This window comes from Procambarus clarkii, chromosome 16 (genome assembly GCF_040958095.1).
Source record: "Procambarus clarkii isolate CNS0578487 chromosome 16, FALCON_Pclarkii_2.0, whole genome shotgun sequence".
Classification (NCBI taxonomy): Eukaryota; Metazoa; Arthropoda; class Malacostraca; order Decapoda; family Cambaridae; genus Procambarus; species Procambarus clarkii.
The window spans coordinates 32,083,460-32,102,923 of NC_091165.1; the positions used below are offsets into that span (position 1 = coordinate 32,083,460).

The 19,464-nt window shown below is 41.4% G+C and overlaps 1 protein-coding gene across 3 annotated transcripts in view; it reads right to left on the reverse strand.

The window, feature by feature from the left end:
• Positions 1-19,464, reverse strand: part of LOC123760105 (mediator complex subunit 31) — a 151,116-nt gene that overhangs the window by 33,784 nt on the left and 97,868 nt on the right. For all 3 annotated transcript variants that reach the window (XM_045745586.2, XM_045745585.2, XM_045745587.2), the window contains exon 2: positions 18,520-18,603. In XM_045745586.2, the coding sequence (XP_045601542.1) occupies positions 18,520-18,603 (84 nt within the window). The remainder of the gene's footprint in view (positions 1-18,519; positions 18,604-19,464) is intronic.

Consider the following 19,464-nt stretch of genomic DNA (forward strand, 5'->3'; position numbering starts at 1 on the left):
TTAAATTCCATTTGCCAAGTGGTGCTCCATATACTTATTTTGTCCAGGTCTTCTTGAAGGACATGACAGTCATCTAAATTTCTTATCCTTCCTATTATCTTAGCATCATCAGCAAACATGTTCATATAATTCTGTATACCAACTGGTAGATCATTTATGTACACAATAAACATCACTGGTGCAAGAACTGAATCCTGTGGTACTCCACTTGTGACATTTCTCCATTCCGATACATTGCCTCTGATTACTGCCCTCATTTTTCTATCAGTCAGAAAATTTTTCATCCATGATAGAAGCTTACCTGTCACCCCTCCAATATTTTCCAGTTTCCAGAACAACCTCTTATGTGGAACTCTGTCGAAAGCCTTTTTTAGGTCCAGATAGATGCAGTCAACCCAACCATCTCTTTCCTGTAATATCTCTGTGGCTCGATCATAGAAACTGAGTAAATTCGATACACAGGATCTTCCAGATCGAAAACCATACTGTCTGTCTGATATTATATCATTTCTCTCCAGGTGTTCTACCCATTTAGTTTTGATTAGTTTTTCCAATACTTTCACTATTACACTTGTCAATGATACAGGTCTATAATTGAGGGGGTCTTCCCTGCTGCCACTTTTGTAGATTGGAACTATGTTAGCCTGTTTCCACACGTCTGCTACGATTCCTGTACACAGGGATGCCTGAAAGATCAGGTGAAGTGGAATGCTGAGCTCAGATGCACATTCTTTCAGAACCCATGGTGAAACGCCATCTGGGCCAGCTGCTTTGTTCTTCCCGAGCTCCTTTAGCATATTTTCCACTTCATCTCTAGACACCTCTATCCGCTCTATGTTGTTCTCTGGAATTCTTATTGTGTCTGGTTCTCTGAAGATTTCATTTTGTACAAACACACTTTGGAACTTTTCATTTAATGTTTCGCACATTTCCTTTTCATTTTCCGTGAATCTGTTTCCCATTTTCAACCTCTGGATATTATCCTTTACCTGCAATTTGTTGTTTATGAATTTGTAGAATAGGCCCGGTTCTGTTTTACATTTATCTGCTATCCCTTTTTTCAAAATTTCTTTCTGCCTCTCTCCTTACTGCTGTATAGTTGTTTCTCGCATCTTTGTATCGCTGGTATGTTTGGGGGTTTGGCCTCTTCCTATACTGATTCCATTTTTGTGTCTTTTGGTCTCTTGCCCTCTCACAATTTCTGTCGAACCAATCCTGTTTTCTGGCCCTGCATCTCTGTTTTGGTATGAATGTTTGTGTGCCTTCCTCGTATAGTTTTAAAAATTTGGCATACATTTCATTTACTTCCCTGCCTAGCAACAATTCTGTCCAATTACACTCATTAAAAAATTTCCGAAGTTCCCCATAGTTGCCTCTCCTTAAATCGAGTTTATCAACTGTTTCAATGTCCCCATTTTCTTCTAGATGATATCTTAAAGCATATTTAATGTCTAACAGGACGTGATCACTCTTTCCCAAGGGAGGAAGGTACTGGATGTAAAAAATCTCTTCTTCTTTCCTGGTGAATACTAGATCCAGTACTGACGGTACATCTCCTTCCCTCATTCTTGTGGCTTGCTTTATGTGTTGATACAAGAATGTCTCCAGAATGAGGTTCACAAATCTGCATGTCCAAAAGTCCTCCGTTCTTGCTTCACAGGCCTCCCAGTCTATTGCTCTAAAGTTGAAGTCCCCCAGTATCAACAGTCGTGATTTATCTTTATCTGCTTGTACAATAATATCTCTCATGACCATTATGAGGCCCTCTCGTTTGTCATCCAGTTCTTCCTTTGTCCACGTGTTGCTTGCTGGTGGGCTGTAGGTATTTACAATTATCAGCTTATCCTGATTCCTGACCTGCAATGACATTATGTCAATATCTCGAGGGTTTTCAAATATTAACTCTTTTTACCTTCAGGTGTTTTTTCACCAGTACAGCCACTCCTCCTCCCTTCCTAGTTTTCCTGTCACGTCTTCAAACTGAGTAGCCTCTTGGGAATATGACTTAATTTATTATATTTCCTTCAAGTTTCGTCTCTGATAATGCAACAATATCTGGGATCCTAAGCTGGATTATATCTTGCAACTCCAAAGTTTTTGACCTCACTCCATCTATGTTGGTATATACAATTTTCAGGAACATGTTCCCTTTTCCTTTGCTCTTTACTCCCCCTTCCACTACAGATCTTGTTGCTTTGTTTTTATGTACCATTTCACAAGCTTTCTAGTCCCTGTCACTTTGCAAAAAAAAAAGAATTTCTGTCTTCATTTCTATCCCCATTTAGACGTTTTGCCTCAATTAGGTTCATTTTCAGCTTTTCTCTGTCTTCCTTGGAGAGGTCTTGTCTTATTGACCAAAATTTGCCAACCTCATCACTCTGCAGTTTCCTGGCATTTCTTAGCACTTCCATCATGTTTTTCACTCCATTAAACGTCACCCTTAAGGGGCGGTTCTTTTCTTTCTCATATTTTCCTATTCTTCTGAAATCACTGACATTTTCCTTTGAGCCTTCTCCTAAACCTACTATTTTCTCTATGATTTTCATCTCTTCTGCCGCTCGGTCCACCCTAGATGAAATTTCCTTCTCTAAACATCCAAAAATGATTATGGACTTCGTTCTATCTGCAGTGTTTTGTACCAGTTTACTGTTGGTAACCAGTTCTTTCCTAATTGCTTGCCTAATTTCTGCTTCTTGTTGGTCATTTCTGGTTTTGACTTCCGAACACACTTCTTTGATAGTCTCTTTCTCTTTTACAACTTCAGCATATGTCGCTTTTATTTCTTCTTTATACTTTTCTAGTTCTTTATTCACCTCCTCTATGTGAGTTGTCAGTGAAGTTTCCAGTTGGAGATCCTTACCTAACTCTATGTTAGCCCTTAGGCTTGCTTGGAGTTGTTCACCATATGAGTCTATCTTCTTGTTTATTTCTTCAAAGTCACCACACTTCACTTTCCATGCCTCATTTTCTTTCACTAGTTCCTTGATTTGCTCCTCCTGATTTGTTACCTTGTCTGTTAATGCAGTATGTGTGTGTGTGCGTGCGTGCATGCGTGTGTAATTACCTAAGTGTAATTACCTAAGTGTAGTTACAGGATGAGAGCTACGCTCGTGGTGTCCCGTCTTCCCAGCACTCTTTGTCATATAACGCTTTGAAACTACTGACGGTCTTGGCCTCCACCACCTTCTCACCTAACTTGTTCCAACCGTCTACCACTCTATTTGCGAAGGTGAATTTTCTTATATTTCTTCGGCATCTGTGTTTAGCTAGTTTAAATCTATGACCTCTTGTTCTTGAAATTCCAGGTCTCAGGAAGTCTTCCCTGTCGATTTTATCAATTCCTGTTACTATTTTGTATGTAGATCATATCACCTCTTTTTCTTCTGTCTTCTAGTTTTGGCATATTTAATGCTTCTAACCTCTCCTCGTAGCTCTTGCCCTTCAGTTCTGGGAGCCACTTAGTAGCATGTCTTTGCACCTTTTCCAGTTTGTTGATGTGCTTCTTAAGATATGGGCACCACACAACAGCTGCATATTCTAGCTTTGGCCTAACAAAAGTCATGAACAATTTCTTTAGTATATCGCCATCCATGTATTTAAATGCAATTCTGAAGTTAGAAAGCATAGCATAGGCTCCTTGCACAATATTCTTTATGTGGTCCTCAGGTGATAGTTTTCTATCTAGAACCACTCCTAGATCTCTTTCTTTATCAGAATTCTTTAAAGATTTCTCACATAATATATAGGTTGTGTGGGGTCTATGTTCTCCTATTCCACATTCCATAACATGACATTTATTAACATTAAATTCCATTTGCCAAGTGGTGCTCCATATACTTATTTTGTCCAGGTCTTCTTGAAGGACATGACAGTCATCTAAATTTCTTATCCTTCCTATTATCTTAGCATCATCAGCAAACATGTTCATATAATTCTGTATACCAACTGGTAGATCATTTATGTACACAATAAACATCACTGGTGCAAGAACTGAACCCTGTGGTACTCCACTTGTGACATTTCTCCATTCCGATACATTGCCTCTGATTACTGCCCTCATTTTTCTATCAGTCAGAAAATTTTTCATCCATGATAGAAGCTTACCTGTCACCCCTCCAATATTTTCCAGTTTCCAGAACAACCTCTTATGTGGAACTCTGTCGAAAGCCTTTTTTAGGTCCAGATAGATGCAGTCAACCCAACCATCTCTTTCCTGTAATATCTCTGTGGCTCCATCATAGAAACTGAGTAAATTCGATACACAGGATCTTCCAGATCGAAAACCATACTGTCTGTCTGATATTATATCATTTCTCTCCAGGTGTTCTACCCATTTAGTTTTGATTAGTTTTTCCAATACTTTCACTATTACACTTGTCAATGATACAGGTCTATAATTGAGGGGGTCTTCCCTGCTGCCACTTTTGTAGATTGGAACTATGTTAGCCTGTTTCCACACGTCTGCTACGATTCCTGTACACAGGGATGCCTGAAAGATCAGGTGAAGTGGAATGCTGAGCTCAGATGCACATTCTCTCAGAACCCATGGTGAAACGCCATCTGGGCCAGCTGCTTTGTTCTTCCCGAGCTCCTTTAGCATATTTTCCACTTCATCTCTAGACACCTCTATCCGCTCTATGTTGTTCTCTGGAATTCTTATTGTGTCTGGTTCTCTGAAGATTTCATTTTGTACAAACACACTTTGGAACTTTTCATTTAATGTTTCGCACATTTCCTTTTCATTTTCCGTGAATCTGTTTCCCATTTTCAACCTCTGGATATTATCCTTTACCTGCAATTTGTTGTTTATGAATTTGTAGAATAGGCCCGGTTCTGTTTTACATTTATCTGCTATCCCTTTTTCAAAATTTCTTTCTGCCTCTCTCCTCACTGCCGTGTAATTGTTTCTCGCATCTTTGTATCGCTGGTATGTTTGGGGGTTCGGCCTCTTCCTGTATTTTTTCCATTTTTGTGTCTTTCGGTCTCTAGCCCTCTCGCAATTTCTATTGAACCAATCCTGTTTCCTAGTTCTGCATCTCTGTTTTGGTATAAATTTTTTTGTGCCTTTATCATATATTTCACAAAACTTGCCATACATCTCATTCACTTCCTTGCCTAGCATCAAGTCTGTCCAATTATACTCACTAAAAAAATTTCTAAGGTCACCATAATGTCCTCTCCTGAAGTCTGGTTTTTCAACTGCTTCAACCTCCTTATTTTCTTCCAGCTTATAACGCATTGCATACTTTATTCCCAAAAAGACATGGTCACTTTTACCCAAGGGAGGAAGGTACTGAATGTCAAATATCTCTTCCTCCTTCCTGGTAAATATCAAATCTAGCATGGAGGGAACGTCCCCTTCCCTCATCCTCGTAGCTTGTTTAACATGTTGATACAAGAATGTTTCCAGGATGAGGTCTACAAATTTACAGGTCCAAAAATCTTCTGTTTTAGCTTCATATGCTTCCCAGTCTATGGATTTCAAGTTGAAGTCACCGACTATCAACAGTCGTGATCTATCGTTATCCGCTCTCGCTATAATCTCTCTCATTATTGTTATAAGACCTTCACGTTTACTTTCTAGCTCCTCCTTTGACCATGTGCTGCTTGGCGGTGGACTATATGCATTTATCATCATTAGTTTATCATCCTCATAGCAGATCTCTAGTGCTATTATGTCAACTTCTTGTGGATTGGCAGTCATTATTCAACCCGTTCTCGCAAATTCGTAAAGTCAATATTGACTTATTAACTACGTGCATAGGTGATATACTAAACATAATAGATACCCTTAAAAAGATTCATAGAAAACACCGACCATACCTAACCTTGTTAGTAGGTTAAAATAAGCATCTTATTGCTTCGTAATTACAATTATTACTTAACCTATACCTATTATAGGTTAGGTAATAATTGTAATTACGAAGCAATAAGATGCTTATCTTAAGATACTAACAAGGTTAGGTAAGGTCGGTGTTTTCTATGAATTTTTTTAAGGGTATCTATTATGTTAAGTATGTCACCTATGCACATATTTAATAAGTCAATATTGACTTATTAAATTTGCGAGAACGGGTTGCATTATTTCCTTCACCTTTAGGTGTTCTTTTACCAGCACAGCAACGCCACCGCCTTTCCTAATTTTTCTGTCCCGTCTCCAAATTGAGTAGCCCCTTGGGAATATGACCTCATTTAAAATTACATCTTCAAGTTTTGTCTCCGTGAGTGCAACAATGTCTGGTGTCTGCAGCTGTATTACATCACTTAACTCCAGTATCTTCGATCTCACTCCATCTATGTTGGTGTATGCAATCTTCAGGAACTTGTTCCCCCTCTCCTTATTCTTCACTCCCCCTCTCTCTATTGATTTTGTTGGTTTGCCTACCCCTATCACTTTGTAGAAAAAAGAATTTATTTCTTCTTCATTCCTGCTCTCATTTAAATGTTTTGCCTCGGCAAGGTTCAGTTTCAGCTTCTCTCTATCTTCTTTTGAAAGATCTCGTCTTAACGACCACCCTTTCCCATCCTCATCCCTTTGCAATTTTCTAGCATTCCTTAGTACTTCTTCCATCTGTTTGGCACCGTTTAGGGTGATCCTCAAAGGTCGATCTTTCCCTTTTACGTACCTGCCTATTCTCCTGTAGTCGCACACATTCTCTCTGTTTGTAAGACCTTCCACGAGGCCAACAATTTTATCTACTACTTTAGCTTCTTCTACAGCTCTTTCTGACCTAGATGTTATCGCCTTTTCTTTGCAGCCAAAAATGATCAGGGACTTACTCCGATCAACTGTGTTTTGCACCAACTTCGGGTTAGATGCCAATTCTTTCCTCACTTCTAGCCTAATGTTTGTTTTATCTTGGTTGCTGCAGTGTTTGACTTCCTTTACTGCTGCTTCTATTTTTTCCTTCTCCTTGGCCACTTGTGCATAAGTGAGTTGCATATCTTTCTTGCACTGTTCTATTCCCTGTGTAACTTCCTCCATCTGTGCTGACAAAAGCTGTTTCTCCTGTTGAATTTCCTTGCCTAACCTATTGTAGTCATTTATGTTTAAATTTACTTTAACTTCTTCCAAAGCTATTTTTAAGAGTTTATTTTCTTCTTCCATGGCTTTGCAATTTGTTTCCAATTGATTCTTATCCTTGCGCAAGTCTTTCACTAAACCCTCAAGACATAAAACTTTGCTATTCAAATGGTCATTACTTTCTTTCAATTTACTAATTATTTCTACATGAGAGTTCACTATAGTATCTAAATTTACCAACTTGTTATGTAGACTACTAATATCAATGCTTTCTTCATTGAATCCCTCAAAATCAAGCTCTGTTTTGTTTTTCCCCTTGCCAGTGGCCATCTTGAATGTTCTTCTCTGCACTGTAAACACTAGGGCAACTTTTTCTCATCCGATTTTTCACTTCCCTTAGCACTTTCCTGTTATCTCACCTATTTTTCAAGAGCACTATACCTTTATGTTCTCTGGGACACCACTCACTACCATCAACCTGTACTACAATACTTAGGATTGTTGAAATATGCTGGAGCTCCTCTGCTGCAAGTGTTGACCCTAGGGGTGTCACCTTTTGAATTTGTGCGCGTGCGTGCATGCATGTGTAATTACCTAAGTGTAGTTACAGGATGAGAGCTACGCTCGTGGTGTCCCGTCTTCCCAGCACTCTTTGTCATATAACGCTTTGAAACTACTGACGGTCTTGGCCTCCACCACCTTCTCACTTAACTTGTTCCAACCGTCTACCACTCTATTTGCGAAGGTGAATTTTCTTATATTTCTTCGGCATCTGTGTTTAGCTAGTTTAAATCTGACCTCTTGTTCTTGAAATTCCAGGTCTCAGGAAGTCTTCCCTGTCGATTTTATCAATTCCTGTTACTATTTTGTATGTAGTGATCATATCACCTCTTTTTCTTCTGTCTTCTAGTTTTGGCATATTTAATGCTTCTAACCTCTCCTCGTAGCTCTTGCCCTTCAGTTCTGGGAGCCACTTAGTAGCATGTCTTTGCACCTTTTCCAGTTTGTTGATGTGCTTCTTAAGATATGGGCACCACACAACAGCTGCATATTCTAGCTTTGGCCTAACAAAAGTCATGAACAATTTCTTTAGTATATCGCCATCCATGTATTTAAATGCAATTCTGAAGTTAGAAAGCATAGCATAGGCTCCTTGCACAATATTCTTTATGTGGTCCTCAGGTGATAGTTTTCTATCTAGAACCACTCCTAGATCTCTTTCTTTATCAGAATTCTTTAAAGATTTCTCACATAATATATAGGTTGTGTGGGGTCTATGTTCTCCTATTCCACATTCCATAACATGACATTTATTAACATTAAATTCCATTTGCCAAGTGGTGCTCCATATACTTATTTTGTCCAGGTCTTCTTGAAGGGCATGACAGTCGTCTAAATTCCTTATCCTTCCTATTATCTTAGCATCATCAGCAAACATGTTCATATAATTCTGTATACCAACTGGTAGATCATTTATGTACACAATAAACATCACTGGTGCAAGAACTGAACCCTGTGGTACTCCACTTGTGACATTTCTCCATTCCGATACATTGCCTCTGATTACTGCCCTCATTTTTCTATCAGTCAGAAAATTTTTCATCCATGATAGAAGCTTACCTGTCACCCCTCCAATATTTTCCAGTTTCCAGAACAACCTCTTATGTGGAACTCTGTCGAAAGCCTTTTTTAGGTCCAGATAGATGCAGTCAACCCAACCATCTCTTTCCTGTAATATCTCTGTGGCTCGATCATAGAAACTGAGTAAATTCGATACACAGGATCTTCCAGATCGAAAACCATACTGTCTGTCTGATATTATATCATTTCTCTCTAGGTGTTCTACCCATTTAGTTTTGATTAGTTTTTCCAATACTTTCACTATTACACTTGTCAATGATACAGGTCTATAATTGAGGGGGTCTTCCCTGCTGCCACTTTTGTAGATTGGAACTATGTTAGCCTGTTTCCACCCGTCTGCTACGATTCCTGTACACAGGGATGCCTGAAAGATCAGGTGAAGTGGAATGCTGAGCTCAGATGCACATTCTCTCAGAACCCATGGTGAAACGCCATCTGGGCCAGCTGCTTTGTTCTTACCGAGCTCCTTGAGCATTTTTTCCACTTCGTCTCTAGACACCTCTATGTGTTCTATGTTGTTCTCTGGAATTCTTATTGTATCTGGTTCCCTAAAGATTTCATTTTGTACAAACACACTTTGGAACTTTTCGTTTAGTGTTTCACACATTTCCTTTTCATCTTCCGTGAATCTATTTCCCATTTTCAACCTCTGAATATTATCCTTTACCTGCAATTTGTTGTTTATGAATTTATAGAATAGACCTGGTTCTGTTTTACATTTGTGCGTGCATGCGTGTGTGCGTGCGTGCATGCGTGTGTGCGTGCGTGCATGCGTGTGTGCGTGCGTGCATGCATGTGTGCGTGTGTGTGTGTGTTACGGACCCGAGTCCAGCGTCGGAGCACGGAGCACTGATGACAACGCCATCTGTGAGTCCGCTCCCGAAACCCACTCCAAATGGACGACGCCATCTAGTGGTGACAGGATAGGCCAGCAATAAGTGTCGGATTCCTGTCCTAGTCAGCTCGTGACGTAGCCGCTGCTGACCTCTGGTGAGGTGGCGCCTAGACAGTGAACGCCATCTATGGAGTGAAGAGGTGGACGTTTCTGTCTAAGCTTGTGAGTGAAGCGTCCCAGTATTAATGACGTGTCTGATTGCAGAGTCGACCTGGGACTGCTGTGTTGGACGATGGATCAGTCTACCCAAGGCAGCCAAGGTCTCTTTGTGAGTCTGCTTTGAAGAAGCTGTGAGCCACCCCCGGACGAACTCTGTTGAGAGTGTCACGCCTGCCTGAGGCGTGGCAGTGTCGGAAATCGCCTTATCTGGCGCTGGCTGGTGGAAGAGACTAGCCACTGTGGTGCTTAATGAGGAGAGTGATCAGCGGGTCACACGAGGCTCCTGCCTAGGGCTCGCAACCCTAGTATTAGTTGTGGAGTGGCCTGACAGCGAGGCTGACCGGTACCAGCCAGCTACAGGCTGGATTGTGGTTGAAGGCCATCACGACGGGGCACCCAGTGGGACTGTGATTTGGCTGGCCTGTGGCCAGGGTAGATTCGTCGTAGAGTTATCGTGGATTCATTGCGAGCCACGGAAGCCGAGACCAGGGCTACCTAGAAGAAGCATCGCCGAGTGTTAAGCGTCTTCAGAGAGGGAGACCTCATTGTATATTGTGTAGTAATAATTCCCTTTTATGACTTTAAATTATGGTGGTGGGAATATATATATATAAATCAGAATACTTGTCTTCAATGTACCTTCCTTCATAGCTTTGACTTGCATTACGGAACAAGCCCCTTGAAAGCCTCTACTAACTTGGGGCCGGATTCCCAAACTCTACTACCATCAGAGAAGAACCCGGTTGCATCCCAGTAGGGCCGTAACAGAGAAAGAGAGAGCGAGAGAGAGAGAGAGAGAGAGAGAGAGAGAGAGAGAGAGAGAGAGAGAGAGAGAGAGAGAGAGAGAGAGAGAGAGAGAGAGAGAGAGAGAGAGAAAGAGAGAGAGAGAGAGAGAGAGAGAGAGAGAGAAAGAGAGAAAGAGAGAAAGAGAGAAAGAGGGAGAGAAAGAGAGAGAAAGAGGGAGAGAAAGAGAGAGAAAGAGGGAGAGAAAGACAGAAAGAGAAAGAGAGAGAAAGAGACAAAGAGAGAGAGAAAGTGAGAGAGAGAGAAAGTGAGAGAGAGAGAAAGAGCGAGAAAGAGAAAGAGTAAGAAAGAGAAAGAGTAAGAAAGAGAAAGAGTAAGAAAGAGAAAGAGTAAGAAAGAGAAAGAGAGAGCGCATGCGCACGCATCACAGCTGTGGACAGGGTGGTAAGGAATACTAATCTGGGGCTCCCCCTTCCCCCTCCCGGGGAGGGGGGAGCTGCGCAGACAGCGGCGCGGTGACGTATGACGTCATACTAGTTTCCTTGTTTTCTGTTGAGTTCTATCCACTAGTTCGGCTTTAGGTAGCAATTTTCACCACAATAGGGGTTTGTTTTGGAATGCTTACCTTTCTGGATGCTTGACCCGGTCGATGTCAGACATAGAATGCTTCCTACCACACGGGGGCTTCTATAGGCCATTGCTCCCCTTACCTCTCTGAGGGGGCCAGGTTCTGGTCGTGGTCCCCGGTAGGCCCTAGAACTCCATACACATGACTGATGCCAAAGTCTGACATTAGCATATCAGCCTGGTAAAGCTCCGGGGAGCCGACAGGGCTCCCCCCAGAAATTAGATTATTTTCTTTTGCAGAGTGGTAGACTGTTGGAACAAACTAAGGGAGGTGGTGGTGGTGGTCAACACCGTCAGTAGGTTTAAAGCGTTATACAACAGTACTGGATAGATGAGACACCACGAGCATAGCTTTCATCATTAACTACACTTAGGTAATTACACACACACACACTATATATTATGTGAGAAATCTTTAAAGAATTCTGATAAAGAAAGAGATCTAGGAGTGGTTCTAGATAGAAAACTATCACCTGAGGACCACATAAAGAATATTGTGCAAGGAGCCTATGCTATGCTTTCTAACTTCAGAATTGCATTTAAATACATGGATGGCGATATACTAAAGAAATTGTTCATGACTTTTGTTAGGCCAAAGCTAGAATATGCAGCTGTTGTGTGGTGCCCATATCTTAAGAAGCACATCAACAAACTGGAAAAGGTGCAAAGACATGCTACTAAGTGGCTCCCAGAACTGAAGGGTAAGAGCTACGAGGAGAGGTTAGAAGCATTAAACATGCCAAAACTAGAAGACAGAAGAAAAAGAGGTGATATGATCACTACATACAAAATAGTAACAGGAATTGATAAAATCGACAGGGAAGATTTCCCGAGACCTGGCACTTCAAGAACAAGAGGTCATAGATTTAAACTAGCTAAACACAGATGCCGAAGAAATATACGAAAATTCACCTTCGCAAATAGTGGTAGACGGTTGGAACAAGTTAAGTGAGAAGGTGGTGGAGGCCAAGACCGTCAGTAGTTTTAAAGCATTATATGACAAAGAGTGCTGGGAAGACGGGACACCACGAGCGTAGCTCTCATCCTGTAACTACACTTAATTAATTACACTTAGGTAATTACACACACACACAAACAGGGACCCTGAGGGCTAGCATGGAGTTGGGCAAGGAGATGCAACAAGAAACTTCATTGGCAATTCAAATAGAGGAGGCTAATAAAGCACTAGAAAAGTATAAAGAAGAAATAAGAGACACATGCACAAGTTGTAAAGGAAAAGAGAGACAATCAAGGAAGTGTGTTCGGAAGTCAAAACCAGAAATGACAAACAAGAAGTAGATCTTAGACAAGCAATTAGGAAAGAACTGGCAACCAACAGTAAACTGGTACAAAACACTGTAAACAGAAGTAAGTTCATAATAATTTTTGGATGTTTAGAGAAAGAAATTTCATCTAGGGTGGACCGAGCAGCAGAAGAGGAGAAAATCATAGAAAAAATAGTAGGATTAGGAGAAGTCATAAATTCAAAGGAGCATGTCAGTGATTTTAGGAGGATAGGAAAATATGAGAAAGACAAAAATCGCCCGTTAAGGGTGACGTTTAATGGAGTGAAGTATATGACAGTATATTGTCATGTCCAAACTGACAAAGAGAGTGTGGGCCAACAATAGGCTAACTGAGTATACTAAGATTCAGGTTTACAGATCCTGTGTCCTGAGCACTCTCCTTTATGGCAGTGAGTCTTGGACACTCCGCGCCCGTCAGGAAAGACGGCTGAATGCCTACCACATGCGCTGCCTTAGACACATCTTGGACATCACCTGGCAGGACAAGGTGACAAACAACAACGTCTTGGGGAGAGCAAGAATCACCAGCATGTACACAATGCTGAAACAGAGACGAATGCGCTGGCTCGGGCACGTTGTGCGAATGGGCGACGGCAGGATCCCCAAGGATCTCCTGTATGGAGAGCTGAGGCAGGGAAAGCGTCCAGTAGGCAAGCCCCAGCTACGGTACAAAGACGTATGCAAAAGGGACCTGAAAGCCATGGACGTCGATCTCGCTATATGGGAGACACTGGCTGCAGACCGTTCAGCCTGGAGGCAGTCTGTTCAACGAGGTCTCTCCAAGTTCGAGGAGTCACTTGCCAAGGAATCGGAGGCAAAGAGACAGAGAAGGAAAGCCGGTAACCAGGAAGACAGACCAGAATCGGACTTCGTTTGTGCTCGGTGTGGGATGGACTGCCACTCTCGGATTGGCCTCATCAGTCACACCAGACGCTGCACCAGGATTGACAACTAGGGCGCAACTCCATAGTCTCCCGAGACTGAAGGATGCCTACTACTATATGACAGAAGTGCTTCGGAATACCAGAAAATTGTAATGTGACGAGGATGGCAAACTTTGGTCAATATGACAAGACCTCTCAAAAGAGGACAGGGAAAAGCTGAAAATGAACCTCATTGAAGCTAAATATCTAAATGGGGATAGAAATGAAGAAGAAAGGAATTCTTTTTTCTACAAAATGACAGGGATTGGAAAGCTTGCAAAATGGTACATAAAGACAAAGCAACAAAATCATTAAAGGAAGGGGGTGTAAAGAACAAAGGGAAAGGGGAACATGTTCCTGAAAATAGTATACACCAACATAGATGGAGTGAGATCAAAAATATTGGAGCTGAAGGATATAATTCAGCTCAAAGTCCCAGATATTGTCGCATTAACAGAGACGAAACTTGAAGAAAATATTTTAAATGAGGTCGTATTCCCAAGGGGCTACTCGGTTTGGAGACGTGACCGGAAAACTGGGAAAGGAGGAGGAGTGGCTGTGTTGGTGAAAGAACACCTGAAGGTAAGAGTTAATATTTGAAAACCCTCGAGATATTGACATAATGGCATTGCATGTCTGGAATCAAGATGATATGCTCATAATTTTAAATGCCTACAGCCCACCAGCAAGCAACACATGGACAAAGGAAGAACTGGATGACAAACGAGAGGGCCTCATAATGGTCATGAGAGAGATTATAATAAGACCTGACAAAGATAAATCCCAATTGTTGGTACTGGGGGACTTCAACTTTAACCCTTAAAGTGCGCATCACTTCATATGAAGTGTAAATCGTTTTACCAGTCAACTGCGCTTCACTTCATATGAAGTGTATGGGTACCGCGCACGATTTGAATGGCCCGCGGTGTAGCTGGGGGTCCCATACGCTGCCCAGGGGCTCTAGTAAACAGCGGCCATTTTGAAAAAAAATCCAGCTCACGCTCCGATGGCATGGGAGGCCTCAGTTTAGCGAGAGTCACCATGGCGAGCGCACGGTCAAACGCCTCACGAGCACGCATCACTCAGTCCCTCACCCCAGAGCAAATAGCCCACGAATTATTCTCTGAAGGTGAAGAAAGTGTTTGACGATTCAGACAACGATGAGGATTATACACAGTTGTCGGGAGATAGTAGCAGCAGCAGTGAAAATGAGAATGACCGCCATGTCATGGCGAGGCCTATACGCTCTCCCATGCCTCCTCGCCCATTTTCTACCCCAATTCTACCACGACCTCACAGTTCCTGTGGATAATTTCTGTTTGAGGGTGACGAGTCAGAGGGAGGTGACTCCTTTTCTGGGTTTAGTGACTCAGATCAAAGTTTTATTGAGCCTGTGGCTGGTACCAGTGGTGTAACTGGGCGAGAAATTGTCGCGTCAGCAGCATCTCGCCCAGCCAAGCGCCACCGCATGGCACCACATGAGGCACCAAGACCCTCGTGTTCACGTGCACCCACCTCACGTGCACGTAGCCGCCGTGCTTCTCGCAGACGGTATTCAGCTCCTGGTCGCCGGTATGCATCGCTTCCTCGCCGTCTTTCCTCTGCATCTCGCAGGACGCCTGGTGTACTTGAGTGGAGTGATGGTGACGATTTTATTCCTAATATTCCTCACTTTGACGATAAAGATGAAGGGATTACAAACCTTTTCCCTAATCAAGGTGAGGACATGGCTGAGATGGAATATTTTACAGCATTCTATGATGAACCCCTCATGGAATACATTGTACACCAAACGAACCTGCATGCTGCTTACCTGATTGAGAGGGAAATCACAGAATTTTCACGACTGCAGCGTTGGAAAAATACCACAGTGGCGGAAATGTATGTGTTTTTGGCACTCTGTTTGTTGATGAAGCACTGTCACAAACATGCAATAAATGACTATTGGAGCAAGGACAAGACAATACCAACACCTTTATTCGGGAAATATATGTCACGAGACAGGTTTCAGATACTCCTCAGGTGTCTACATTTTGGAAGTGTTCAGGACCGAACACCTGATGATAGACTGTGGCGAGTGAGGCACTACATGAACGATGTTATTGGAAAATTCAGAGATTTTTACGAACCAGCACAGAAGCTGGTGGTTGATGAATCTCTCATACTTTTCAAGGGACGTGTTCCATTCAAACAGTACATTCCCTCAAAACGAAACCGATTTGGCCTGAAATTTTTTGTTCTTTGTGATTGTGAGACAGGATACGTGTTACACATGATTCTGTACTCGGCTAGTGATGTAGACATTCCCGGTAACGACGAACATGGATTCTCGGGGAGTGTAGTGAAGACCATCATGGCTCCGTGGATGAACAAGGGACACATTTTATACACAGATAATTACTATACAAGTCCCTTGCTAGCTCGGTTCTTGCTAGAAAATAGAACCGGATTGGTTGGTACAGTAAAGCCACAACGAAGGGAAATGCCTGTGTTTGACAACGACATTGCAGTTGGTGAGTGTCAGAGAAGGAAAAGTGATAACATTCTGTCAGTTCGGTGGAAAGACAAAAGAGAGGTGAACTTGTTGACAACAATTCATGATGGAACAATGGTGAACAGTGGGAAAGTGAGCCATAAAACAAACGCACCACTATATAAGCCAGACTGTGTTTTAGACTATAATATCAACATGCGGTTGATTGATAAATCAGACATGATGATTGGCACTGCAGAGTGTGTGCGGAAGACATGTAGGTGGACGAAAAAAGTGTTCTTCCATCTTGTGGACATGAGCATGCTGAACTGTTTCAACATGTACCTTGTGAGAACTGGACGTAAGCCCACTTTCCGTGACTTTGTATTTGATGCTGCAATACAGTTATTAGGAAAGTTTGCAAAAGATGTCCCAGGTATTCAGCGGCCCATCATAAACCCACTGTTGCAGCATGCTGGTACTCCACGCCTCGCTCACACTGAAGGCTTCCTAGCACACAAACTTAAGTATTTGCCACCTGGTGTGAAGCGTGCAATAGCCCAACGTGATTGCTTGGTGTGTAAAACAACGACACGTAGAGACAAGAAACGGAAGCTTGTGCAAACATGGTGTGAAACGTGTGGTATCCCATTATGTGCTGTCGACTGCTTCAATGACTACCACAGTCTAGAAATCTTCTAAGTGTGCTTCAAAGTGTGTATAGCGTGTGCGAGTGTGTAAATATGTAAACATATAAGCAGAACATATAATATAATAGACTGTAATGACATATTATATTGCCGTAATTGAAAACATTTGTGTGCGCCTGTGTATACTCAAATATGCAACAATTATTGATACAAAATATGTTCAAACAGTATTTGAAACACAATTAGTGAAAAAAAATTAGATAAAATGCGCTTAGACATTGTAAATAAATAGCGCGAAAATATATTTGTGGCAACTCTGGCTGTTTGAGGACCGCGCGCAACATCTCCCGGGCGTGTACTGCATGAGCGACCATGCAGATTGTGACGTCATCGCAGAGCTTCTCGGCTCTATTGCAACAAAAGTAAGTACAATAGAATTTTTTTTTTATTTTTCCCGTGATCAGTGAACAGAACTTAACAGATTAGCAAAAAAAAAAAAATTTTTTTTTTTTCAAAATGACATGCGCCTGTGTGGATAGCAGGATATTAGACCCCGAGCATGTTAAGGGTTAAGGCAACAGACTGGGAGGCCTATGAGGCAAGAACAGAGGACATATGGACAAGCAGATATGTAAACCTCATCTTGGAGACATTCATGTATCAACACATCAAGCAGGCCACAAGAATGAGGGAAGGGAATGTACCGTCAGTACTGGATTTAGTATTCACCAGGAAAGAACAAGAGGTATTTGACATCCAGTACCTTCCTCCCTTGGGAAAGAGTGATCACGTCCTCTTGGACATTAAATACGCTATGCGATATAATCTAGTAGAGAATGGGGACATTGAAACAGTTGTTAAACTCGATTTCAAGAGAGGACGCTATGGGGAACTTAGACATTTTTTCATGGGTATAATTGGACAGATTTGTTGCTAGGCAAGGAAGTAAATGAGATGTATACAAAATTTTGCAAAATGTATCTGACTGGAGAATGTGACGCGTGGAGTACCACAGGGTTCAGTTCTTGCACCAGTGATGTTCATTGTCTACATAAATGATCTACCAGATGGAATACAGAATTATATGAACATGTTTGCTGATGATGCTAAGATTGGCAAATGGTTCTTATCCTTCCTATCCATAGGAAGGATAAGAAACTTAGATGATTGTTTTGCTCTTCAAGAAGACCTGGACAAATAAGTATATGGAGTACCACTTGGCAAATGGAATTTAATGTGAATAAATGCCATGTTATGGAATGTGAAATAGAACATAGACCCCACACAACCTATAAATTATGTGAGAAACCTTTAAAGAATTCTGACAAAGAAAGAGATCTAGGGGTGGTTCTAGATAGAAAACTATCACCTGAGAACCACATAAAGAATATTGTGCAAGGAGCCTATGCTATGCTTTCTAACTTCAGAATTGCATTTAAATACATGGATGGCGATATACTAAAGAAATTGTTCATGACTTTTGTTAGGCCAAAGTTAGAATATGGAACGGTTGTGTGGTGCCCATATCTCAAGAAGCACATCAACAAACTGGAAAAGGTGCAAAGACATGCTACTAAGTGGCTCCCAGAACTGAAGGGCAAGAGCTATGAGGAAAGGTTAGAGGCATTAAATATGCCAAAACTAGAAGACAGAAGAAAAAGAGGTGATATGATCACTACGTACAAAATATTAACAGGAATTGATAAAATCGACAGGGAGGACTTCCTGAGACCTGGAACTTCAAGAACAAGAGGTCATAGATTTAAACTAGCTAAACACAGATGCCGAAGAAATATAAGAAAATTCACCTTCGCAAATAGAGTGGTAGACGGTTGGAACAAGTTAGGGGAGAAGGTGGTGGAGGCCAAGACCGTCAGTAGTTTCAAAGCGTTATATGACAAAGAGTGCTGGGAAGACGGGACACCACGAGCGTAGCTCTCATCCTGTAACTACACTTAGGTAATTACACACACACACACACACAGTGGAAGGGTTAAACATGAAACACACACACACCACTTATAACAGTACGATAATAAAACATGCAAATATAATGTGTAAAGTGAAGCCACTTACAGAGAAGGTAGTTGGGGTTAGCCAGACACTGGACAAACTCCAGTTCTATCTGTAACCTCAAGCGCTGCCCATCCTCGCTTTCACCTGCAAATGAAAAACATGTAATGATTCTTCACGAGCAGCTATTTCTCACATAATATCTTATCTCAAAATACAATGGAAAAAGTAAAATGGGAAAATATTCTTAGTACTGAAAGAAGACATGGAAATGTGAATACAGAAGAACACTTCTTAGGAACATAAATTATTCTTTGTGAATCTTTACTTTCATGAAAAAAATGCAGTTTTTACTTAATCATGCTCAATTTTGTGCATAAATAAAAATATAGAACAAACTGTAGTTATTATCAGATAAATTCAATTAATAATTAATAATATATATTTTTACCTTTGATGACCTGTTTCCTACATCTTTTTGGGAAACTTAGCTCTTTACCCCAGAAATGTTTGTTACAATACACAAATATAGTATGATATCACATACACGAAATATCCGAGTACTTGAACAACATGTAATACAGGATGACAAGCTACAACCATGACTGAATGACAAGCCACGAATGTATGACAAACCACCACATCTATATTGAAACATGCAGCTATGTAGTGTTTGAGATAATAAGGACAGACAAATTGGTCTTGCATAGTGATTGCTAATACTATACAAGTGCAACATTATATAGCAAGTAATGTAATACAAGAGCTTGTCATACACAAAACCCTTGTACACTTTTAGGAGCCACAGTAGTAGTCCAGGTGTGGGAGCATCCTCTGCGGCCCCACGGTAAGCAGGTTCAGCCTACAGAAAGCAGTATCTCCTCATGGACAGAGGAGGAGCTGGATAATAAATGAAAGGGTCTTACAACAATAATGAGATATTATAATGAGAGCGGATAAAGAAAAATCACGACTTGGTAGTCGGTGACTACAACTTGAAATCCATAC